The sequence below is a fragment of the Gorilla gorilla genome, chromosome 3, assembly GCF_029281585.2.
Source record: "Gorilla gorilla gorilla isolate KB3781 chromosome 3, NHGRI_mGorGor1-v2.1_pri, whole genome shotgun sequence".
Lineage (NCBI taxonomy): Eukaryota > Metazoa > Chordata > Mammalia > Primates > Hominidae > Gorilla > Gorilla gorilla.
Genome location: NC_073227.2, coordinates 90,723,670 through 90,746,066, shown reverse-complemented (window position 1 = coordinate 90,746,066; position 22,397 = coordinate 90,723,670). Strand labels below are relative to the sequence as shown.

Sequence of the window (22,397 nt, the reverse complement as noted above, 5' to 3'; positions counted from 1 at the left end):
TCCCAAAGTGTGGGATTACAGGCATGAACCACTGCTTCTGGCCCTGACACATCTTTATAATACTTATTCCTTACACTTTTTGACTTTTGATTGTCTCTTCATATGACAATGATTTAATAGTATCTTTTTTAATAAAAGGAATAGAAAGATGATCCAGTCTTTCCTCTAGCATTATTGATTAAATCAGCATTTTATTTTTGATGATTTAGAAAAGTTTCTTTAAACTTCATAACTTTTATGCAAAACTAAGTTCAAAGCCCACTTTCACAAAATGCTAGCTCCTGTATGATCTTGAACATGTTACTTACACAAAACAAGATTTAGATTCCCCATTAGTTAAGTAGGGGTGTTACTATTAGCCTCATGGTTCTTCTTCCCTAGACCTGTGCTGTTTAACACGGTAGTGGCTAATTGAGCTCTTGAAATGTGGCTAGCTCAAAGTGAAATGTAAATGAGAATATATACTGGATTTCAAAGATTTAGCAACAAAAATAAAGAATGTAAAATAGATCATTAATAATTTAAAAATATTGAATACATGTTAGAATGAATATTTTGGATTTATTACATTAATAACATATATTATTAAAATTAATTTTGTCTATGTTTGGCCAGGCGCAGTGGCTCACACCTGTAATCCCAGCACTTTGGGTGGCTGAGGTGGGTGGATCACCTGAAGCCAAGAGTTTGAGACCAGCCTGACCAACATGGTGAAACCCTGTCTCTACTAAAAATACAAAAATTAGCTGGGTATGGTGGCACACGCCTGTAATTCCAGCTACTTGGGAGGCTGAGGCACAAGAGAGTCACTTGAACTTGGGAGGTGGAGGTTGCGGTGAGCCAGGATTGTGCCATTGTACTCCAGCTTGGGTGACAGAGTGAGACTCTGTCTCAAAAAAAAAAATAATTTTTTCTACTTCTTTTTACCTTTTTCATGTGGCAACTAGAAAATTTACAGACACATATGTGGATCACATTATATTTCTTTTGGATAGCACTTCTCTAGACTTTGGTGTCTATTACCTTGTCAAAGTTTTTCTGGCCAAAAGAGAGTAAATTAGAATTTAATTTTCCAGAAATATATTGTACTTCCCTTGTAAAATGCCCTCAGTATATACTACATGAGGTACATACTTTATGGTATAAGCAGAATTTGTCACCCAGAACAAGGCAGGTATTATTACAAACTTGGTATCTTCTAATAAAGACGTAAATAGGATTATTGAAAAACCCAAAATGCAGAGGAAAGAAGGGCAAGTAGAATGTTTAAAATTGGGTAAAGGTGGGGAGGCAGAGATGTATTTATTATGAAGCTAGTGAAGTTTAAGTTGAAACTTCAGGGCCCTTCACTTATACTGGTCTCTTCCAAGATCCTAAGATGATACTAGCATGGGTTCACAGGATCCTATGTTTTGTAGCTTTTGAAAAAGTAAGATATTTTAACCACAACAAGTTATGACTTCTCTTTCTACTCTGACTTTCCTTTTATCATACTTCATCTTGTGTCAAATGGCATTGATGTGGTTACAGGTATTTTTGTGATCCACCTATGAAAGGTTAAATTGAGAACACTTTTAGTTTGGGTTTAGTGGGGTATATTTATGTGGCTTGTAAATAGTTGTTTCCGGTTGTTTTATTTTAGAAATAGCTTCCAGAAATACTCCTATTTCACCCATCCCCCAAAGTTCCAATGCACCAAGTACAGGTATAGGGACACCAAGTGAAAGGCCAGAGCTGGTATCACAATGTGTCTTGTGATGTTTGGTAGCAGAAGTAATGTGGTTATGTGGTGAATGGAAGAGAAAAAGTCTATAAGGTTGGAAGCCAGAAAGTAGTCTGTGGGAAATTCTACCAGTTATCAGACAGTAAAATTGGAAGCACAGTTTTCATCTTTCATTGATGCCTCATGTAACAGGAAGATCTCTTCTGTCAGGAGTATATTTGATATTAAAGCACGTAGAATTATACATTTACTATAATTCTTTTGTTGAGAATTGAATGAAACTGGTTTTATGAGAATTACGGTGTTTGTGGGGGTATATTCCTGTAGTAGTATAACAAGCAATGAGAGTATGTGTGAGTTACATACACACATGAAACCATGTGGTTTTCAGTATATGTAACTAGAAAGAGGATAAAAATAAATGGGTGTAATACTGTTCAAAGTTTTTTTCAAAGTTTGATTTGAAGATCCTTGAAAGTCTCTGAGATCCTTTTGATGGTCATCAAGGTAAACTACCTTCATAATATCAAGGTTTTATTTTCCTGTTTCATTCTTATTCTCTCGAGTTACAGTATAAATTTTCAGCACAACATATGTAATATTGTGACAGATACAGTGAATGGAGAAGCAGACACAAAAATCTCAATATTTTTGATTAAATCAGACACGAAAGATATTTTAAGAATAAACTTACATTCTCACTAAATTTTGTTCATTAAACTAAGTACCTCACCTTCTCATCAAAGTAAAAAAGTAGTTATTTTTCATCAAAAGTAAGTTATTTGTATTAATATATAATTTATGTATTTTGATATTTAAAAATGATTCATAACTAAATATTTTTAATTTCTACCACCAAAATTATTTTTAATGATTAGTCACCTGATGATTCCATTAGGTCCCTATTTAATCCTATCGATACTTGAAACTACCTGAACTACCTGATTTGTAAAAGGTCATTTTCATTTTTAACAACAGTATCAATATTTCAGATTCTCAATTTGTTTTGTGTCCTAGAGGTTTTTAAGACAGAAAAATTTTCCACAGTGAAATCCGTGATAGATAAGAAATGTGAGGGGGCTTCAAAAATTTATGGAAAATGTGTATTATGAAAAACTGTGGATGGATTAAAAAATATTTTCACACCAAAATAAACTTGTACTAACTTGTCTGAACAAGGTCTCATTTGATGCACTAAGAAGATAAAACATCAGTTTGAAAAGAGCCCCTATCAGAGCAACATGGATTTTGCTAAAATTGAAGTGAGAACAAACATGAAATTGATGGCGAAGTTTGGGTGGGAGACTTGGGAAGTCATCAGTGCTTTACAAAAGTTTATGGGGACAACACCTCAAAAATCAGCAATTTATAAATGGATAACTCATTTTAAGAAGGGACAAGATGATGCTGAAGATGCGGTAGACTGTCCACATCAATTTGCGAGGAAAAAATTCATCATGTTTATGCCCTAATTGAGGAGCACTGATGATTATAGCAGAAACAGTAGCCAACACCACAGACATTTCAGTTGGTTCAGCTTACACAATTCTGACTGAAAAACTAAAGTTGAGCCAACTTTCCAGTCGATGGGTGCCAAAACTGTGGGGCCCAGATCAGTGCAGTCAAGACCAGAGCTTTTGATGGAAATTATAAACAAGTGGGAGAAGGATCCTGACGCATTTCTTTTTTTTCTTTTTTTTTTTTTTAAATTATACTTTAAGTTCTAGGGTACATGTGCACAATGTGCAGGTTTGTTATATATGTATACATGTGCCATGTTGGTGTGCTACACCCATTAACTCATCATTTACATTAGGTATATCTCCTAATGCTATCCCTCCCCCGTTCCCCCACCCCACAACAGGCCCTGGTGTGTGATGTCCCCCTTCCTGTGTCCAAGTGTTCTCATTGTTCAGTTCCCACCTATGAGTGAGAACATGCGACATTTGGTTTATTGTCTTTGTGATAGTTTGCTGAGAATGATGGTTTCCAGCTTCATCAATGTCCCTACAAAGTACATGAACTCATCCTTTTTTATGGCTGCATAGTATTCCGTGGTGTATATGTGCCACATTTTCTTAATCTGGTCTGTCATTGTTGGACATTTGGGTTGGTTCCAGGTCTTTGCTATTGTGAATAGTGCTGCAATAAACATACGTGTGCATGTGTCTTTCTAGCACCATGATTTATAATCCTTTGGGTATATACCCAGTAATGGGATGGCTGGGTCAAATGGTACTTCTAGTTCTAGATCCCTGAGGAATCGCCACACTGTCTTCCACAATGGTTGAACCAGTTTACAGTCCCACCAGCAGTGTAAAAGTGTTCCTATTTCTCTACATCCTCTCCAGCACCTGTTGTTTCCTGACTTTTTAATGATCACCATTCTAACTGGTGTGAGATGGTATCTCATTGTGGTTTTGATTTGCATTTCTCTGATGGCCAGTGGTGATGAGCATTTTTTCATGTGTTTTTTGGCTGCATAAATGTCTTCTTTTGAGAAGTGTCTGTTCATGTCCTTCGCCCACTTTTTGATGAGGTTGTTTGTTTTTTTTCTTGTAAATTTGTTTGAGTTCTTTGTAGATTCTGGATATTAGCCCTTTGTCAGATGAGTAGATTGCAGAAGTTTTCTCCCATTCTGTAGGTTGCCTGTTCACTCTGATGGTAGTTTCTTTTGCTGTGCAGAAGCTCTTTAGTTTAATTAGATCCCATTTGTCAATTTTGGCTTTTGTTACCATTGCCTGAAGCATTTCTTTGAAGCATTGGAACAGGAGATGGAACATGGCTTTACCAGCATGATCCCAAAGACAAAGCACAATCAACGCAATGGCTACCAAGAGGTGGAAGTGGTCCAGTCAAAGCAAAAGTGGGCCAGTCAAGAGCAAAGGTCATGGCAACAGTTATTTTGGGATGCTCAAGGCATCTTGCTTGTTGGCTTTCTGGAAGGCCAGAGAATGAGAACATCTGCTTATTATGAGGATGTGTTGAGAAAGTCAGCTACAGCTTTAGCAGAAAAATGCTTCTCACTGGAGAGTCCTCCTCCATCACAGCAATGCTCCTGCTCATTCCTCTCATCAAACATGGGCAATTTTGTGAGTTTTGATAGGAAATCCTTAGGCATCCACCTCATAGTCTTGATTTGGCTCCTTCTGACTTATTTTTGTTTCCTAATCTTAAAACATCTTTAAGATCACCTATTTTTCTTCAGTTAATAATGTGAAAAAGACTTCATTGACATGATTAAATTCCCAGGACCCTCAGTTCTTTAAGGATGGACTAAATGACTGGTATCATTGCTTACCAAAGTGTCTTTTTTTTTTTTTTTTGAGACTGAGTCTCTCTGTCACCCAGGCTGGAGGGCAGTGGCACAATCTTGGCTCACTGTAACCTTCACCTCCTGGGTTCAAATGGTTCTCTCACCTCAGCCTCCTGAATAGCTGGGATTACAGGACTGTGCCACCACGCCCAGCTACTTTTTGTATGTTTAGTAGAGACTGGGTTTCGCCATGTTGGCCAGGCTGATCTCGAACTCCTGACCTCAAGTGATCCACCCAACTTGGCCTCCCAAAGTGCTGGGATTACAGACATGAGCCACTGTGCCTGCTAGAAGTGTCCTTTTTTAAAAAAAGTTAATTTTAATTTTATTTTTAAAAGTTGACAGACAGTAATAGTGCATATTCATGGGGTACATAGCAGTGTTTTGATACACATAATGTATAAAGATCAGATCAGGGTAACTAGCATATCCATCATCTCAAACATTTATCATTTTTTTATGTTAGGAATGTTCAATACTTTTTTCTAGCTATTTGAAACTATATATTATTCTTAACTACAGTCATTCTACAGTGGTATAGAATACCAGTACTTATTCCCCCTAGCTAGTTGTAATTCAGTGTCTTGAACTTGAAGGAGCTTATGTTGAGCAATGAAGCTTATATTTTAATAATATATTTCTTTTTACTCTATAAATTTTATTCTATAATCTATTTATTTATTTATTTATTTATTTATTTATTTATTTTTGAAACAGAGTCTCGCTCTGGAGTGCAGTGGTGCCATCTCAGCTCACTGCAACCTCTGCCTCCCGGGTTTAAGTGATTCTCATGCCTCAGCCTCCGGAGTAGCTGGGGTTACAGGCGTGCACCACAACGTCTGGCTAATTTGTGTGTTTTTAGTAGAGATGGGCTTTCACTATATTGGCCGGGCTGGTTTGGAACTCCTGCCCTTGGCCTCCCAAAGTGCTGGGATTACAGGCGTGAGACACTGCATCCAGCCAATAATCTACTTTTAATTTCATTTTCTCATTAACTTTTTGAAGTTCCCTCATAGATCTGCCTTTTGAAGGTGGGAAAAGAGTGAGTATGAAAGGGGAGGAGGAAAAGGAACATGTTCTCAGGCAGATATGTCTCAAGAGAGTACGTAGGTGAGAGTTGAGGATGGAAATTAAACCCTTAAGACCCTGTAGCCCTTAGAAAGTCTTCAGGTTCACCCAGGAGTAGCATATCCCAGTTGGAAGACACCCTGGCTTTGATGTTCTAGATGGTAATCTCACACCTTGTGTATTAATGCTGTCATGGCAATAGGTATGCACGAGTTTAGGGAGGAAGATACGGTGCTGGAATAATTGATAGCCTCGATTGGTTTGAAGAACATTGAAAGTAAACAAAATGGATTTCTATAGTGGAATTTGTAAAGCACCTTGTGTATTTGCTTTGATGATCATATTAACTTTGTGGGACATCTATGACAGGGATTTTTTTTTTTTTTTTGAGAGAGGGTGCACTCTGTCATCCATGATGGAGTGCAGTGGCATAATCTCGGCTCATTGAAGCCTTAACCTCCTGGGCTCAAATGATCCACCCACCTCAGTCTCTTGAATAGTTGGGACTCTAGGTGCATGCCACCATGCCCAGTTAATTTTTGTATTTATTTATTTTTGTAGAGATAGGGTTTCACCATGCTTCCCAAGCTGGTCTCAAACTCCTGGGCTCGAGTGATCCACCCTCCTTGGCATCCCAAAGTGTTAGGATTACAGCGGTGAGCCACTGTGCCTGGACATGACAGGGATTTTTGCCTCCATTTTACAGATTAAAAAAATGAGGCTCAAAAAAATTAAAAAATTAATCAATTAGTTATTTTAAAGACAGAGTCTTGCTCTGTTGCCCAGACTGCAGTGCAGTGGTGCGATCATAGCTCTTTGCCGCTTTGAACTCATGGGCTCAAATGATCCTCTTGCCTCAGGCTCTCAAGGAGCTGGGACTACAGGTACATACCAGATAACTTCTCAAACTCTTTTTAGACATATGGTCTTCCTATTGTGTCCAAGCTAGTTTTAAACTCCTAGCCTCAAGAGATCTTCCTGCTTCAGCCTCCTAACTGAAAGAATATTTTTTTGATAGATGGTTATCCAGGAAGTCCTTTATTAGCACTTTCAATTATTATCACAAGTGGCAAAATATTTTTGGAAGTTTGAATACTAATTTACTCTCATTTGGTCATGAATATTGACAGTTTATAAGAAAGTTATTCAGCTTCTGCATATCTGAAGCAAGGTGGCTAATAAATCATTAACCACTAGCAAATCTGTAACCACCTAATACACTAAACATGGAATATATTTCATGGTGCATATTTCCATTTGTTGCGTACTGATGTAGTTGAGCCGTATATAGTGAGAAATGTTATTAACCCTATCCATACCTTTCTTTCTGGGGGGCTCTACTGCAGTTTGTATTAATCCCCCTCACTATAGATGAACTGCAATGGTCTGTTATAAGTATAAATCAGATTAATTTCTACCTTTTAGGTGAATGGAGCAAGAGTATCACCTTGGTTTGTTTTAGTGATTATGATTACTTTTTTCAATGCCATTTTTCACACTCAAGCATACCAAAATTAAACATTAAATGCCATTATCATGAGTTCCAAATATAAACACTTAAGGATAGGCAGAATTATGATTTATAATTCTTTGTACTGTATGTTTTAGATGTTCAAAAGTACTCTGCTTATTAAAAGTTAAGTTTGTGACTCTTATAAGAAAGCGAATGATGAGGTAGCTGTGAAGAGACCAGAATTTGTCTTCACATTGCTGGGTGTCCCTTTCTTGACTGCTGTGCTTCCTACTTCCAAAGAAAGTTCTAGACCTGGAGTATCATGTTAGTGCCCTGAGGAAATGTAGTTTCTGTAAGGGCCAACTTTCTTCCATCTCCAAAGAAGAAAAAGAGTCAGTTTTCCAAATATGTTTTAATGTGCATATCATCCAGGCAGCATAATGTTATATTTCAAAGACAGATTTATCCATTGAATTATTGTTTTTAAAAGTTGGGATTCTCTACATAGAATATATTTTCTGAAATTTCAAGAATATTTTCAGGTAAATTAAGAATTAATTTCTTCTAAGACTATCCAATGTGTCTCAATCTATTCCATAATATAATCAATGATAAAGATTCACATGTATCACCAAATTCGAGGCAGCTTAGTTGAAAAAATTTGAAACAGCTTACTGAATTCCTGGAAGAAAATAAAACACCTTTTAAATGTAGGTAAAAAGTATATTTAACATAAATATCTTTTACTTGAGATCCAAGTTTCTTTTGCAGGATTAGGAGCATCCATATCATTCTTTAGTTATCTCTAAGGATATTTGGTTCTAGACATTTTCACATGTTAAGCAATTAACTTTGCTTGTGGGTGCAAGAAAAGCTTATTTTTGTCACATTTCTTAAGTTCCATCTAAGAACGGCAGATGGGTTTATCTGCTCTGCTAGCTATCACTAGTGGCTGCTATTACAGTAGGTAATCACTAGTGGCTGCTTGCAGTATTACAGTAGGAAGGTTCTGAGGCTCCATCAGTGAGTGGAGACAGGGTCATGATGAACTGAAGTGTGTCTCCTATAGGCTTCTATGTGCGTGTGTGTGTACTGGGGCAAGGAACACAGTCTGCTTCCAAGTATTTTCAGTTCTGACCCAAAATGGAACATGTGTTATGCCAACAATTAAAAATCTTTCAGGCCAGTCATGGAGGCTCATACCTGCAATCCCAGCTCTTTGGGAGGCCGAGGCAGGCAGATTGCTTGAGGCCAGGAGTTCTAGACCAGCCTGGGCAACATGGCAAAACCCCGTTTTTACAAATAATACAAAAATTAGCTAGTATGGTCAGGTGCAGTGGCACACTCCTGTAATCCCAGCACTTTGGGAGGCCGAGGCGGGTGCATCACTTGAGGTCAGGAGTTTCAGACCAGCCTGGTCAACATGGTTGAACTCTGTCTCTATTAAAAATACAAAAATTAGCCAGCTGTGGTGATGTGCGCCTGTAATCCTAGCTACTGGGAGGCTGAGGCATGAGAATCGCTTGAACCCAGGAGGCGGGGGTTGCAGTGAGCCGAGATCATGCCACTGCACTCCAGCCTGGGCAACAGAGCAAGACCCTGTCTCAAAACAACCAAAAACACTCACACAAATTCTTCCTTCAGTGTTAATACCAGGGGTTGGTGGCTGAGTAAAAATATTCCCTCATGTTGCTGGAGTCAACTGTGAGTGAGTAAAGGGGCTTCCTAATCTTACAAAGATCTGCATTTGTCAAGGCAAGACAAAGAACTCCTCTTTTCCATTCTGCAGATGACTTTTATAGCCAAGAAGCATGTTCCAAGCTAGGAGAATTTACCATTTGCTGATTCTATGGTGGTTTCCTCGATGGCACGTGTGCTCCTTTGGATGCCTGCAGGTGTGGTCACTGCAGAGTCGTCATCTGTGCCACTGGGAGTTGGGAGGCGGCCTGCTGGGGTTCCCTGGATGGCAGGATTTACACCTGCTCCTCCTGCTGGAAGGCTTCCATCCTGGACATCTGGATTAGCCCCTGCCTGACTGGTGGGCAGGATGCCTCCCGGGAACAAGGAATGGATGATGAGGCTCGTGAAGATTTGTGGCTGGAATGAGGGAAGCAAACAGAAAACAAAGTTAAAAGCAACACATTTTCTTTTCTCTTTTAAGGGGAGCAAGTTTGGGTAGGAATGGAAAGATGGAGAGAGTAAAGTCAGAGAAGACAGCAAAGACCTGGCATTCCTCAGGGGAAATACACCCTTGGTCCAGCCTAGTCTGATTCAATACTGGGACTCTTTGCTATGCTCCATTTCCCTCAGCAATAAATTACATATTATTAAACCTAACATGTAATCCTTCTTTTGCTCATAAGATTTTTTTTCAAAAAATAAGAGAATAAAAATTAATGGAAAAATTGATTCAAGTAGATTAATCCTGATGGCTTTCATCCCTTCAAGTTTTTTTGATGTGTTTTTCAAAGGCATTGGAATACTTAGTCAGAAACATTTATCCTGGCAATTCAGCTATTGTGTGTTCCTTGAGGATACATAAAGAATTCCTGTCTATTGGAGTTTTTCATTTTTAGAGAGATTCTGATCGAGCAGGTCTGGAGCAGGACCTAGCAATCTGCCTTTTTAACCAGCTTTTGATGCCATCCTGATTTGCTGGGCAAGGAATGAAGTTTGGGAAACACTGTGTTACATTTAAGAGATATTGAAACCAGAATTAGACTTACGCTGGATGACAGATAGGAGTAGAGTACAGACGTTTTCAAACTGAGGGTTGTGATATCCAAAGTTTTGAAGTAAAAAAGGTGAGTGTCAGTCATCATTAAACAATAAAACAGACAGTAGACTAGTGGTGCATTCTATATAGTAAAGGTGAATGCTATTTCGTGAATGTGTGTGTGTGTGTGTGTGTGTGTTAAGCTGCATGAAAAATGTAGTTGCTATAGTGAGTTGTATTAAAAATGTTTGAAAAACCACTAGTGTAGTAGGTTAAAAAATGGCATTGGATCTGGATCCACTCTTTTCTTCTCATTGTTGCCTTTGAGGCCTAAATTACTTAAACTTTTAACCTCAGTTTCTTTATCTTTAAAGCTGGGTCAAAAATAGCTGCTTTGTGCTTTGGGGAAGGTTGAAGGCAACATATGTAAAGGATCTGCTAAAGTGCTGGTTATATAGAAGAACCTTCAGTAGCTGGATATGGATGTTCATGAATCAATGTTGGCAAAACAGACACTAGCCCCATTCCTTGATGATTATTTAAGGACAATATAGAAAATGTGTACATTTTCCATAATAGAAAAGCTGTTGAATAACTGTGTTCTCAAATATTGCCTCAATTCTGTACTGTTGTCATGTTTAGATATCATGTTAATTCAAGTCCTTTTCTCTAGAAAAGGACCTATGGAGGAATGCATAGAAGTGTCTAGCAATGGTGATATGCACTATATTTAGGTACAGCCCTCCAATTATTTATGTGTGTAGGAAAGAGTTCATTTATCACCATCTGATGCTGGAAAAAGATATATTTTTCCATAAAAATTAAAAATCCAAGTCAAGGAATTTAATCTTTCCTGTAAAAAGTCAATATTTATATTATTCTACATTTGCATACATTTGAAGAGTTTATAATCCTAGACTGAAATCCTTATGAAGTTAAAAAATGTGCACTGCCTGTCTGGATAGAACTGAATCTGATAGCAATAAACGGAAACAAAAGCTAAGTCAAATTAATAGAAAAGTAGCTGGAGAAGTATAATGAAATCCCCAAACAAAGAAAGGATAATCTAATGCAAGGAACTATAAAAATGTTCAGTTCATTGTAGTACATACCATATTTAGGATTTATGGTCAAAAGAGACTATATGAGGACAGAAAACATTGTGATAGAAGTGAAAATAATTTGCAATAGTATTTTTAATTTTTTTTACCAATTCCTCTGAGCTTAGGATAGTGCCCTAAAAGCAAAATGACAAACACCATTTGTTAGACACATTTTAATGTATTTGTAGTAATATATGTATAATATCACTTAAAACTTAAAATACTTTCAAAGATTATACAGATTTTGCCTTTCCAATAATATGTTAAACTGCCTTATGATCTATATTACAAAACTCAAGTCAGCATATGATGTGAGACTGCTGACATTCATTTTTTGAGTAATGAGTTAATCTCCATCCAAAAAGTATATATTTTTCTATCATTAAGTGGATGTTCATTGAAGAAAACTTATGCAGAAAGCAAGCTCTTGTGATTATCAGTGTCCATATAGTACAAAGTACATTGGAAAACTCACAACTATCTAGTGAATTGAGGAAAGAAAATCACCTTTCACAGCAAGGTGATTTAAAATCAAGACAATATTAAGCATAATTTTTACCTGGGCTCCAAGTTGTGTGACAAAAATTGGTAACATCTGAAAAAATGAGAGAAAAACTCTTTCAAAAGTAAGCTCTGGAAGATGGTATAAATACTGATATCTTTTTTTTTTTTTTTTTTTGGAGATGGAGTCTTGCTCTGTTGCCCAGGCTGGAGTGCAGTGGCATGGTCTCGGCTCACTGCAACCTCTGCATCCTGGGTTCAAGTGATTCTCCTGCCTCAGCCTCCTGAGTAGCTGGGATTACAGTTGCCTGCTACTATGCCCAGTTAATTTTTTATATTTTTAGTAGAGACGGGGTTTCACCATGTTGGTCAGGCTGGTCTCAAACTCCTGACATTGTGATCTGCCTGCCTCAGCCTCCCAAAGCTCTTGGATTACAGGCATGAGCCACCTCGCCCGGCCATTGATACCTTCTTAAAAGGATATAGTATCTGTTAAAAAGATATTTATTACTAATGTATTATCTATAATCATAGATATAAATTCATAGATCTGGATGGGAGTTTGGAACTTTTCCAATTTGTAAAAAGAATATCAGTCCCAGAGAGATTTAGAAACCAGTTCAAGATAGCACATTTAGAAGATAGAAGTTAGTAAACTGGATAAACAACAAAAAATTGTTCTCAAGAAGTCTCCAAACTGAAAATTATTTCATGTAACAATAATGTTAAAATGTACAGGTTTGTTTCAAATGGCATCTCAGAAGACACATTAAAACATGCGATGGGTATTTTCAAATGTGAAGATTTCTTGAGGTATGTATATTTAGTCTTGCAATAGTTGTCTGGACATCTTGCTGTTAAAATAAAGCAATTATAGGGAATATTGCTCAGTAACCCCTGGCATTGGCATAGCTCTTAGTACTAGGCGAGAAATAATTCAAGGGTCACTGATAACAAACTAAATATTATAAATTTAGTTCACAAAAAGATGAAAAAGATTCGAGTGAGGTGTTGGCATTCTCCCATACTCTGCTACTCTGAGAAGCGGCCTGAAGTTTGTCAAAGAAAGCTAAGGTTTTAAAAATTTATTCTTATTTCTATAGAAAATTCAAAGTGTCAAGAAAGTAATCAAAATGGGACTCTTAATTTCATAATTACCAAACCAGAAGATTTGAAAGCGTTATGAAATAGACTGTTAACTATTGTTTCCCAAGACAGTTGGTGCAGGAATTATGGAACTATGGAATGCCAACAAGGAAAAATTACATACATTTATTAAAAAGCCTTACTCACAATCAGGTGCTTGTCTACTGACAAAAAAGGACAACAAAACAAGAACAAAAAACCCAACTAGCCTTCACGTGGCAATGGGAAAGTGGTTGGTATATTTTTGATTTAAGAGAAAATGAAATGGAAATTTCTTTTTTAATGGAAAGTTGGAGTGGAAAGAACAAAAAGATAAAAAGAGGAAACCATAGATGTCTAAGTAAAAACTGTAATGAAAGGTACTCTAATTGTTCACCAATATAACAATAAAGAGGACTTTTTTCTTAGTTGTCGGTAGAGAAATTATTTGAAATCGTAATAACACATCGCACGTTCACTATGTGGTAGGCATTGTTTTAAGTGTTTTCCATATATTTACTCATTTGATCTTTGCAACAGCTGTAGAGGAAGGTTCTACTTTAATGCCCATTTTAAATTTTGAGCAAAATCAGCCACAGAGTGGTTAAGTAACTTGGCCAACATCATATAAGTAATAAGTGTAGAGCTGACATTTAACCAGAAATTGTGTGGTTCTAGAGTTCACAAGCATGGTTCATTTTTCTTTGATAAATGCGAGCCACCAGTAGGTGTCCAGGTTGTGGCAGAGATAATAAGCCACTCTGCACAGGGAAAGGCAGGGTTGGAGGGACTAGAGCTGCCCAGGGGAAGGTCAGGTATGGGAACCCTTGGTGGTAGCACATTCTAGAGACATTGAAGAATTCCCACAGCAAATGAGGACTGATTTATAATATTGCACAGAGAGTGTACAACGTGAAACTCTCTATACTGAAACTTTTGTAACATCTCCAGGCTCCACTAATGCCTTGACTTAGGAGGGTACTCTCTGGGGAACATGAAGATGTAGTAAGTCTACCTTCAAGGTTAGAGGAGGGCAACAATGGAGACTGAAGCTGGGCAATCAGTATGTAGATTATACTATGATCACCTGTTACGGAGAGTCTCTTTTTATTTGCATCTTAAATCTTTTTCAGAGGGTCACTTTTATTATCAAAAATGTTATTATCAAGATACTTTGTGTGTCTTTGGCCCCAGAAATTCTATTCCTAAGAGTTGGTCCAAAGGAAATAGTCATTGGAATATCATAGACTTAGTCACAAGGATGCTTACTGTAGCGTTGTTTATAGAAGCAAAGACTTTGGAAAAACCCCCAAATTTTCATAATAAGTAATTTAGTATACCATGGACTACTAAGCAGTCATTAAAAACAACATTGTGAGTGAATATTTTAAAACATGAAAACTATTCAAAATATATTTGTGGAAAAAAAGCATGTTATAAAACATTATAGCAAAAACATTTTATTTAAAAATGCACTTATGTGTATAGAAAAAAGACTGGAAGGATGTACTCTAGAATGTTGACAGTGTTTGATTATGGCTAATGAGATTCCAAGTGAGTTTTATTTTATTTTTTGCTTATATATAAATTTGAGAAAATTTACATTTCCTAAATTCTTTATAATTAACATATATTACTTACACAATAATAAATGCTTCTACAAAAAATTAGACCATTATGTTGGATAATGGGGGCTGAGGTCACATGTTGGGGAGAATAAGTTATCTACAAACAACTTAGTCTTGCTGTAAAAGGATTATTGTATTTTCCTCCAGAGACTTTCTTTTCCTTCTCTCTTTTTTTGAGACAGAATCCCCCTTCATCACCCAGGATGGAGTGCAGTGACACAATCGCTGCTCACTGCAGCCTTGACCTCCCTTGCTCAAGTGATCCTCCCACCTCAGCCTCCTGAGTACCTGGGACTATAGGTGAGCCCCACCACGCCTGGCTATTTATTTTATTTTATTTTTTGTAGAGATAAGTCTCACTGTGTTGCCCAGGCTGGTCTCAAATGCCTGGGCTCGAGTGATCCTCCTGCCTTGGCTTTCCAAAGTGCTGAGATTACAGTGTGGGCCACTGCACCCAGCCCCTCTGGAGCCTATTACGCTATTTAGAAAAGTTTCAAGAAGGTAAAAATTTGGAATTTGTTCAATGTTAAAATGCAAACACTTCAAAAACAGGTGATGCCTAAAGTATGTTGTTTATATCTTAGTGTAAGAGGATTTTCAGGTTTCTTTTTTTTGAAAGCAAGTGATAGTGGGAGGTGGTAAATACTGAAAAGTCCTTGGGGACTTTCAAGGGGGAATGAAAAGGCACAAAAATGGGACAATTAGATTTGCTGAAGATAAACTTTATCCACCTCTTAATTTTTCTTTGACATGATCTTGGTCACCAAGAAAGTCTTCAAGAGAAAACAATATGCTAGAGAAAAATCCTGAGATCTCTCAATTTCCCCCCATGTATTTTTCACTTTTCAATCTTCCCCAACTTTTCAAGGTTTCCTGTCCATTAAACATATATTCTAGAGAGGTTGTGGGGTAGCATGGTCAGTTCTCTGGGTATGTTTATGAATTTTCATTAAGAACCAGATTGTCAAATACTGGTCTATGTTCAGCAGAACATTAGTCAGTTAACAATCTGGGCAAAATTTTCAAGAAGCTTTAAAAAATTTCTACTGTAGGCTTTCACCTGAGAGAAAATGCTCTCTAATGTTAAAACTAAAGTCCAGCTTTTCAACTTACATGTGGGTGCAGTTGCTGTTGTACATTCAACCCTCTCAGGGTCAATGGGTGGGTCTGGGTACCAGGTGTCATTCCTGCAGCAGGATTTAACTGTAGGGCAAGGAAGAAGACTTTCATTGTATTTTTTTTCAGTTTGGATATTTAGGAAACTAAAATGTTTTTACTAAACGTTAAAATATATTTAAAAGAAGGAGTTGCTATGTAAATACATAGTGTTCTATTGCATGTATACTTAGACACAAATATGAAATTTAAAGACTTATTTAGTCTGCTTGTACGACTACAAGGGCTATTGCTAACTTTTCCCCTGTTAAGTTTTTCTTTGGCATTTAACCTATTCTGTTTGAGAATTACTTAAGTGATTTATTTTTATCCTTGCTTTCCCCTTTTGGCTACAAGAGCAATTCTTCCTGAAAATTTTCTGATAGCTTTTTTACAATTAAGAAATTAACTCCTCTAGGTTATGCGTGAAAATTATGAGGTTCAGACTACATATTTTGTCTGGAACATGAGCTATATTTAAATCTGACCACTAAAAAAATCCACTTTAAGTCAGGAAAGAAACTTATTGTTCTTCTCAAACAGATTGTACAGATATTCTATGAGAGGGCTGAAGATCTATACAGATATTCTATAAGAAGACACTGAAGATCTTTGTCTCTTCCAGTTTGCTGCTGTCATTGTGGGTGATAATAGCAGTGATAGTGTTTATGTGGATGTGTGGATGCTGTAGGGGCATTAAGGAAGGTATGGTGGAGGAATGGAGAGAGGAGGAGAAGAGGTTAGAGAAACTGGAGAAGGAAAGAATTAGATCCATTTGTTTAGAGACTCTCTTGCTAAGAAAAACGTTTAATGATGTCCAACTCTCTTGGACTCTTCTCTCCTCTCTTTCAACTTATCTATGTGAATAAGTATATGCATGTTTTCATTTGTGGATATACACACCCATATGCATGTTCCCCCCACTGTAACATTAGGCATTATATTTATTTCACAATGGGTATTAAAATGATATAAAAGATCACTTACCAGATGCAGATCTGGCCCCAGTGTGAGCATCTGTGTTAATGGTATCAGACTTAAAGAAGGAAAGACCTGCAGGGGATCGAAAGTGATGTATGAGACAAGAGGTTGTCTGCTTCCCTTACTCTGTCAGTGGTGGATATCCTCATGTAATTGACACTCCTGTCAGAGGTGGGTTTACCATGAAGGTAAATAAAGATGAAGCCTCGGGGCCTCTCACTAGCATTGCTCCCTTTGTGGCCCTGGGAGTTGCCCTAGCAATGTCTCAAGCTTACGGTACTTATCAGCTTAAGAAAATTTGTGATTTACTCTTATTTCTTATCACATTATAAATATTTATTTCAGTACTTAATTTTACATATCAAATTTTGTATTCTTTTTCTTAAAGAAGGTTCCCAAATTGTATAAGATTCAGATTCCTTAAGCGGGGAGAATGGGTCTTGACTTGAGTGTTCTGTTGACTGAAGAGAAGACTTTAGACTCTAGTGTTATCTGATTATATTACTTCACAAAATGTAGAAGTAGGTAAGCCATGGCCCTTCACAGCAGAGGAAGAGTTGAAGTGGGAGGGAGGGCAGTAGCCAAAAGATAATGCAGTTTTCAAAAGTATTTAAATACGCTTTGAAGAAACAGATTGAACAGCAACACATTAACACATCAGCAACAATGAAACTTTACAAAGCCAGGAGGAAATCTGCAGTTATTTTTTATAGATCATCTCTGATTCCCTGCTATTGCTGGCAAATACTGCATATGATAATGCCACAGTACCTCAAGTCCATAGATGACCAAGCTTTGTAAACAGACATAGCTATTCCTTTTCAAAGTTGACTAGATTTCACTGCTAAACCAAATTATTATTCAGATAAAAGGAAAAAGAATTAGAGTACTTTACTTTTCCTATTCAAATTTTTCAGAAAATTATATCGGTTCTTTTCCCCACTCCCAAACGAAAAGCCTCTCTCTTGTTCAGTCTTGTACAGTCTTCATGTAAATTTTGATTTTAAACCTACCAGTCTTAACGTGTTTTCTTTACCGGTTTGTACATGTTCCGTATTTTCTTTACCGGTTTGTACATGTTCCGTATTGTAGGACTCTTACCTGATTTGACTGCTGTTGGTTTGGTAGTGTTCCCTGATCCGGAGCCAGTTTTGTGGGAGGGAGTCCCAAAGCAGGTTTGAGCTGCTTTTGTGAAAACAAATACATATTTGATGAGGCAGGAATGTGTTTAAGATTTTGTGTCCATTTATATCCAGGTTGCCCCCAATGCAAAAATATCTATCTTTTAGGCTTTGTGTATTTTAGAGGAGTTTAATTCCCTGAAACATTATGTGCATGGTAGGACATGTAGAATGGAAAAATGCCAGCCCAGGAGGGGTGGGATGGTGTGGAGGGAAGGGGGCTGGGATGAACCCAAGCACATGGGATATCTTGTGGTGGTTCCTGGCTCCCATTTCTTTTCTGTACCTTTCTTTCTCTTTTGCCAGGACATGAATATATAATCTGTACCTTAGCTCTGTGCACATTTGCTTTTTCTCAGGGCTTGAGGTAAGCTGCCGTCATTCTTACTACCTTTTCATGAAGCTTCCCACTATTGCCATGCCTGCCACATCAGTCTTGTAACAAAAGTTCAGTTTTTCTTCCTGGCCTGGATATTTTATTAGTGTATTAAAAATCACTGAATTTTTAGATATGAAAATATTCCTCCTCCACATTTGGTCTAGTTGTATTATTTTTTCTAATAGATGAGGCAACTGATGCTTACAGTAACTTGCCCAAGGTGACATGGTGAGCAGCAGAGCCAGTGCTAGATCCCTGTAAGTGCTCTTAGTCTCCGAAAAAAAAACTTCTCTTTTGCCAGGTTGACCAAATCTGCTTTTGCTCCTGGAGGCATCCTGGAAGGCATAGGGGTGTGGCTCTCTGGCTCTGCACCAGCCCTTAAGTCATCTAAGGTTACCCTGGAGCAGTTTTGGTTTCATGTTGGAATTTCCCCCTTAGTTATGAGGAGAGGTTGGGGCTGGGCACGGTGGCTCATGCCACCGTGTAATCCCAGCACTTTGGGAGGCCAAGGCGGGCGGACCACTTGAGGTCAGGAGTTCAGGACCAGCCTGGCTAACATGATGAAACTCTGTCTTTACTAAAAATATAAAAATTAGCTGAGCATGGTGGTGCACGCTTATAATCCCAGCTACTCGGGAGGTTGAGGAAGGAGAATCACTTGAACCCGGGAGCCAGAGGTTGCAGAGTGAGACTCTGTCTCACAAAAAAAAAAAAAAAAAAAAGAGAGGTTGGTATTTTCTGTTCTAGGAGGTCCCTTTCAGCTTTAAGATTATATATTCATATATATATATATAAAATACATATATATAATATATATAAATTTTGTAAGTAAGTCTTTTCATCTCCCACAATCTATTGTTAGTATAGTAGCCAGAGTGACCCTGTGAAAATGATAGTCTAATCTTGTTGCTTCTTTTCTCAGTCTCTGCAATGACTACCAATTTTTTTTCTTTTCTTTCTTTTCTTCTTCTTCTTCTTTTTTTTTTTTAAGTGGAGTCTTGTTCTGCTGTCCAGATTGGAGTGCAGTGGAGTGATCTTGGCTCACTGCAACCTCCACCTCCCAGGTTCAAATGATTTTCCTGCCTCAGCCTCCTGAGTAGCTGGGATTACCGGTGCACACCACCACGTCCAGCTAATTTTTTGTATTTTTAGTAGAGATGGGGTTTCACCATATTGGTCAGGCTGGTCTTGAACTCCTGATCTCAAGTGATCCGCCTGCCTTGGCCCCCAAAGTGTTGGGATTATGGGCGTGAGCCACCGTGCCTGGCCAACGACTGTCAATTTCACTCAGAGTAAAAGCCAGAGACCCCAACAGTGGTCTACAGGGCTCTGGGCCCCCAGTGGCTCTCTGATCTTTCCTACCTCATTTCCCCTCCCTCACTCTGCTCTGGCCATCCAGCCATTTTGCTGTTTCTGCAACAGGTAAAGTCCATTCCTGCTTCAGAATTTCACCTCCACCTGTTCCCTCTGTCTGGAATGTTCGTTCCCTGAACATTGGCTTTACTCTCTCACCTGTTTCTTTACTTGAATTTCCCTCTTATTGAGGCCAAACCTGCCTGCTGTCCTGAACATGCAGCCTGCCCTTTCTCCACTGTGCACCACCAGCCTGCTCCATCTCACCCTGCTCTGGGATCTTTTTTTCACAGTGCGCACTATCTCCTAACCTGTCATGTGACCTACTGATTTAGACAGCTCACCATTTATCATTTATTTCCTTGCTAAAATATAGACTTCACTGTGGTTTATTCAATGATCCAGCTCAAAAAGATAAATCCATGTCTGGCATATAGTAAGAACTCAACAAATATTTGTTGAAGGAATAAAATCTTGTTTTCTTCTAGAGCCTTCATTTACTGTAAATTTGATTTGTCTTGTATTTATTTCTTCTACTCATTGTGTTTTCCGTCTGGTACCTATCCTCAAACTTTTGATCTACTGAAAATAATTGCTAGGCTGTTGTATGTGTCCACATTTGCAAATGGATTCACTCTTTATACCTTTATGCTAACTCAATACATTCATTTACAAATAATAAAAAATACCTTGTCTGTGTGTCCTGATGTTTCATTTGGTATTGTTTCCATACTGAATAGACATTTCAGTGTCGCCTCCCTGCTGCCCTGCCCCACTAGCTCTCTAGCTGCTCTCATTGTCTATTAGCAATCTGCTGTGGCCTGCATAGCCGGCCTGCACAGCCGGCCTGCTCCACCTCAGCCCACCTCAGATGAGAGCTGCGCTCCTGGAAAGTTTTGCTTGTTTTGAGTTTTCACCAGTTATGTGGTAATTTAAATATACTAGAGAAACTGTATTTTGAAGAATCTTTCGGTCAATGTATCTGACGAAGTGAAAGAACCATTTGTTTTATAAAAAAATTAACTTCATACTTTACCTTGTTTAGAAAATTAAACTTTTACAGACAACTTCTTTCAAGGAGGACACACACACACAGACAGACACACACACACGTATGTAGTATGTATCTGGGATAAAGTAAGAAGGAGGTTGGCTACCGTATCTTGCTTCATCCTCCCCCTGCATAATCCCACCCTGTTCATTTCCTTCACATAAATAATCACAGTTATTATTTATAATTTAACATTTCTTTAAAAATCATTTGAGTAAAAAATAAAAAAATTGGCAAGTGACATTGGTAAAAATAAAAAAAAGTTAAAAAAAAATAAAAAAATTAATGTCTACAATCCTTGTGAACACCATGAAGGATTATGCCTTTTTTTCCCTTCTCACTATTGTTTCTTCAGCACCTAGCGCAATGTCTGGCATATAGAAAGTTTTTAATAAATATTTGTTGATTGCACAAATGGATGCAGAAGTATTGAGTAAGCTTGAGGCCCAACTAAGTATGCTTTCTTTTATTCTGTTATTTCATAGCAAGTATATTGTAATTTTTTTCTTAATGGTCTTGAACTATCTTGAACAGTCAAAGAGAAGTCCACCTAGAGATCCAAACCATTCATCCCTATGTCTACAAAATAATGGAGTAAATGTTGGAGTTATAGGGCTTTTTTATTTTTTCCTGTTATATGTGAATACTATTTATGATGAAATGTTCTAAGTCAAAAATTTTGATCATTTTAATCATATGCCTTTGATATCATATGTTTTGGTGGTCTTTTTAGAATTTATACAATCTAGATATTTAGCATTTCCAAGTAGAAAAATTAGAAAATATAGTTTACCTCTTTATTCATGAGCAAATAACTAGCTGCCAAGAAAAAACTTCTTTTTGGAAAATAAAATAATCATCCACTTAACACATTCATTTTTCTCCTAATTTCTAGCCTATTGCTCTGCCAAAATAATTGACCTTTTACCACGATGGGGTGGATGCATTTAAAAAAATGCAAGTACATTGAAATATGTACCAACAGCTTATTAGGTTGTCATTTTCTGTCTTGGAAAATAAACACTGGACACTCTCAGGGAATGAGTCACAAAACAGAGCAGTTTTGATGGAGGGCAGGAGAGAGGTAGTTCTGCAGCTAGAGATGCTGTTGAAGCTGGTTGGCATATAAAACAAACGTAACATACTTACTGGTAATGACCGAGTTGATCCTAGAAGACAAAACAGTAGAATCGTACTCCTCATGTTTCAAATTGCTACCTACAACAACAAAAAAGTGTTACTCTTCCATGTATTTTTTTTCCTTTTAAGAGAAAATGATACTTTAAAAACGAAAGTTCTACTTGAAACATGGTCAATTAATGTTACCTTTGGGTCCAGGAGGCAAAACGTACAATACTCAAGGTCCAGTTGGTTTCTCAAGTTTACTCTGGTGAAAAATTTTACCCTTCAATGATGTATGTGTTTGTAGAAGAAATTTAAACTCAGTTCCAGGAGATTGGAAACTGAGAGACCAATCAGGATTTAGCTGTCTGTTAAATCATTTGTTTTTTTTTCATTTCCCAACACTTCATTAGGTGGGTTATTAGCTGCAGACATTATGTTACCCAATGTCTACCATTTGAATAGAAGGTGTTTCAAGGAGACATGCCTTATGTAATTAAAAAAAGATGCAGACAATAAAATAATTTAAATGCTTCTTCACC

At 37.5% G+C, this 22,397-nt stretch overlaps 1 protein-coding gene across 2 annotated transcripts; it reads right to left on the bottom strand.

The window, feature by feature from the left end:
• Window positions 1–7,953: 7,953 nt before the first annotated feature.
• On the bottom strand, window positions 7,954–22,145 carry AMTN (amelotin). 2 transcript variants are annotated; one of them, XM_004038779.5, is made up of 9 exons: window positions 22,060–22,145; window positions 21,883–21,951; window positions 17,871–17,954; window positions 16,776–16,841; window positions 15,747–15,836; window positions 11,939–11,974; window positions 11,487–11,513; window positions 9,396–9,657; window positions 7,954–8,242 (listed from the first exon to the last, which is right to left on the bottom strand). In XM_004038779.5, exons 2-9 carry the CDS (start codon window positions 21,934–21,936, stop codon window positions 8,232–8,234), a joined length of 630 nt encoding a protein of 209 aa, XP_004038827.2. In that variant the 5' UTR covers window positions 21,937–21,951; window positions 22,060–22,145; the 3' UTR covers window positions 7,954–8,231. The 2 variants fall into 2 exon arrangements, with proteins under 2 accessions (XP_004038827.2, XP_018880699.2); XM_019025154.4 differs by having other exon boundaries at window positions 17,871–17,951.
• Window positions 22,146–22,397: the final 252 nt, after the last annotated feature.

Bases quoted from the DNA above. Each gene is read 5' to 3' on its own strand.
- AMTN (XM_004038779.5), bottom strand. From the start codon at position 21,936: ATGAGGAGTACGATTCTACTGTTTTGTCTTCTAGGATCAACTCGGTCA. The intron at 17,955-21,882 runs GTAAGTATGTTA...TTTTCACAAAAG, and splicing joins GATCAACTCGGTCATTACCA to CAGCTCAAACCTGCTTTGGG. The intron at 11,514-11,938 runs GTAAAAATTATG...TTTTGCTTTTAG, and splicing joins TCACACAACTTGGAGCCCAG to GGCACTATCCTAAGCTCAGA.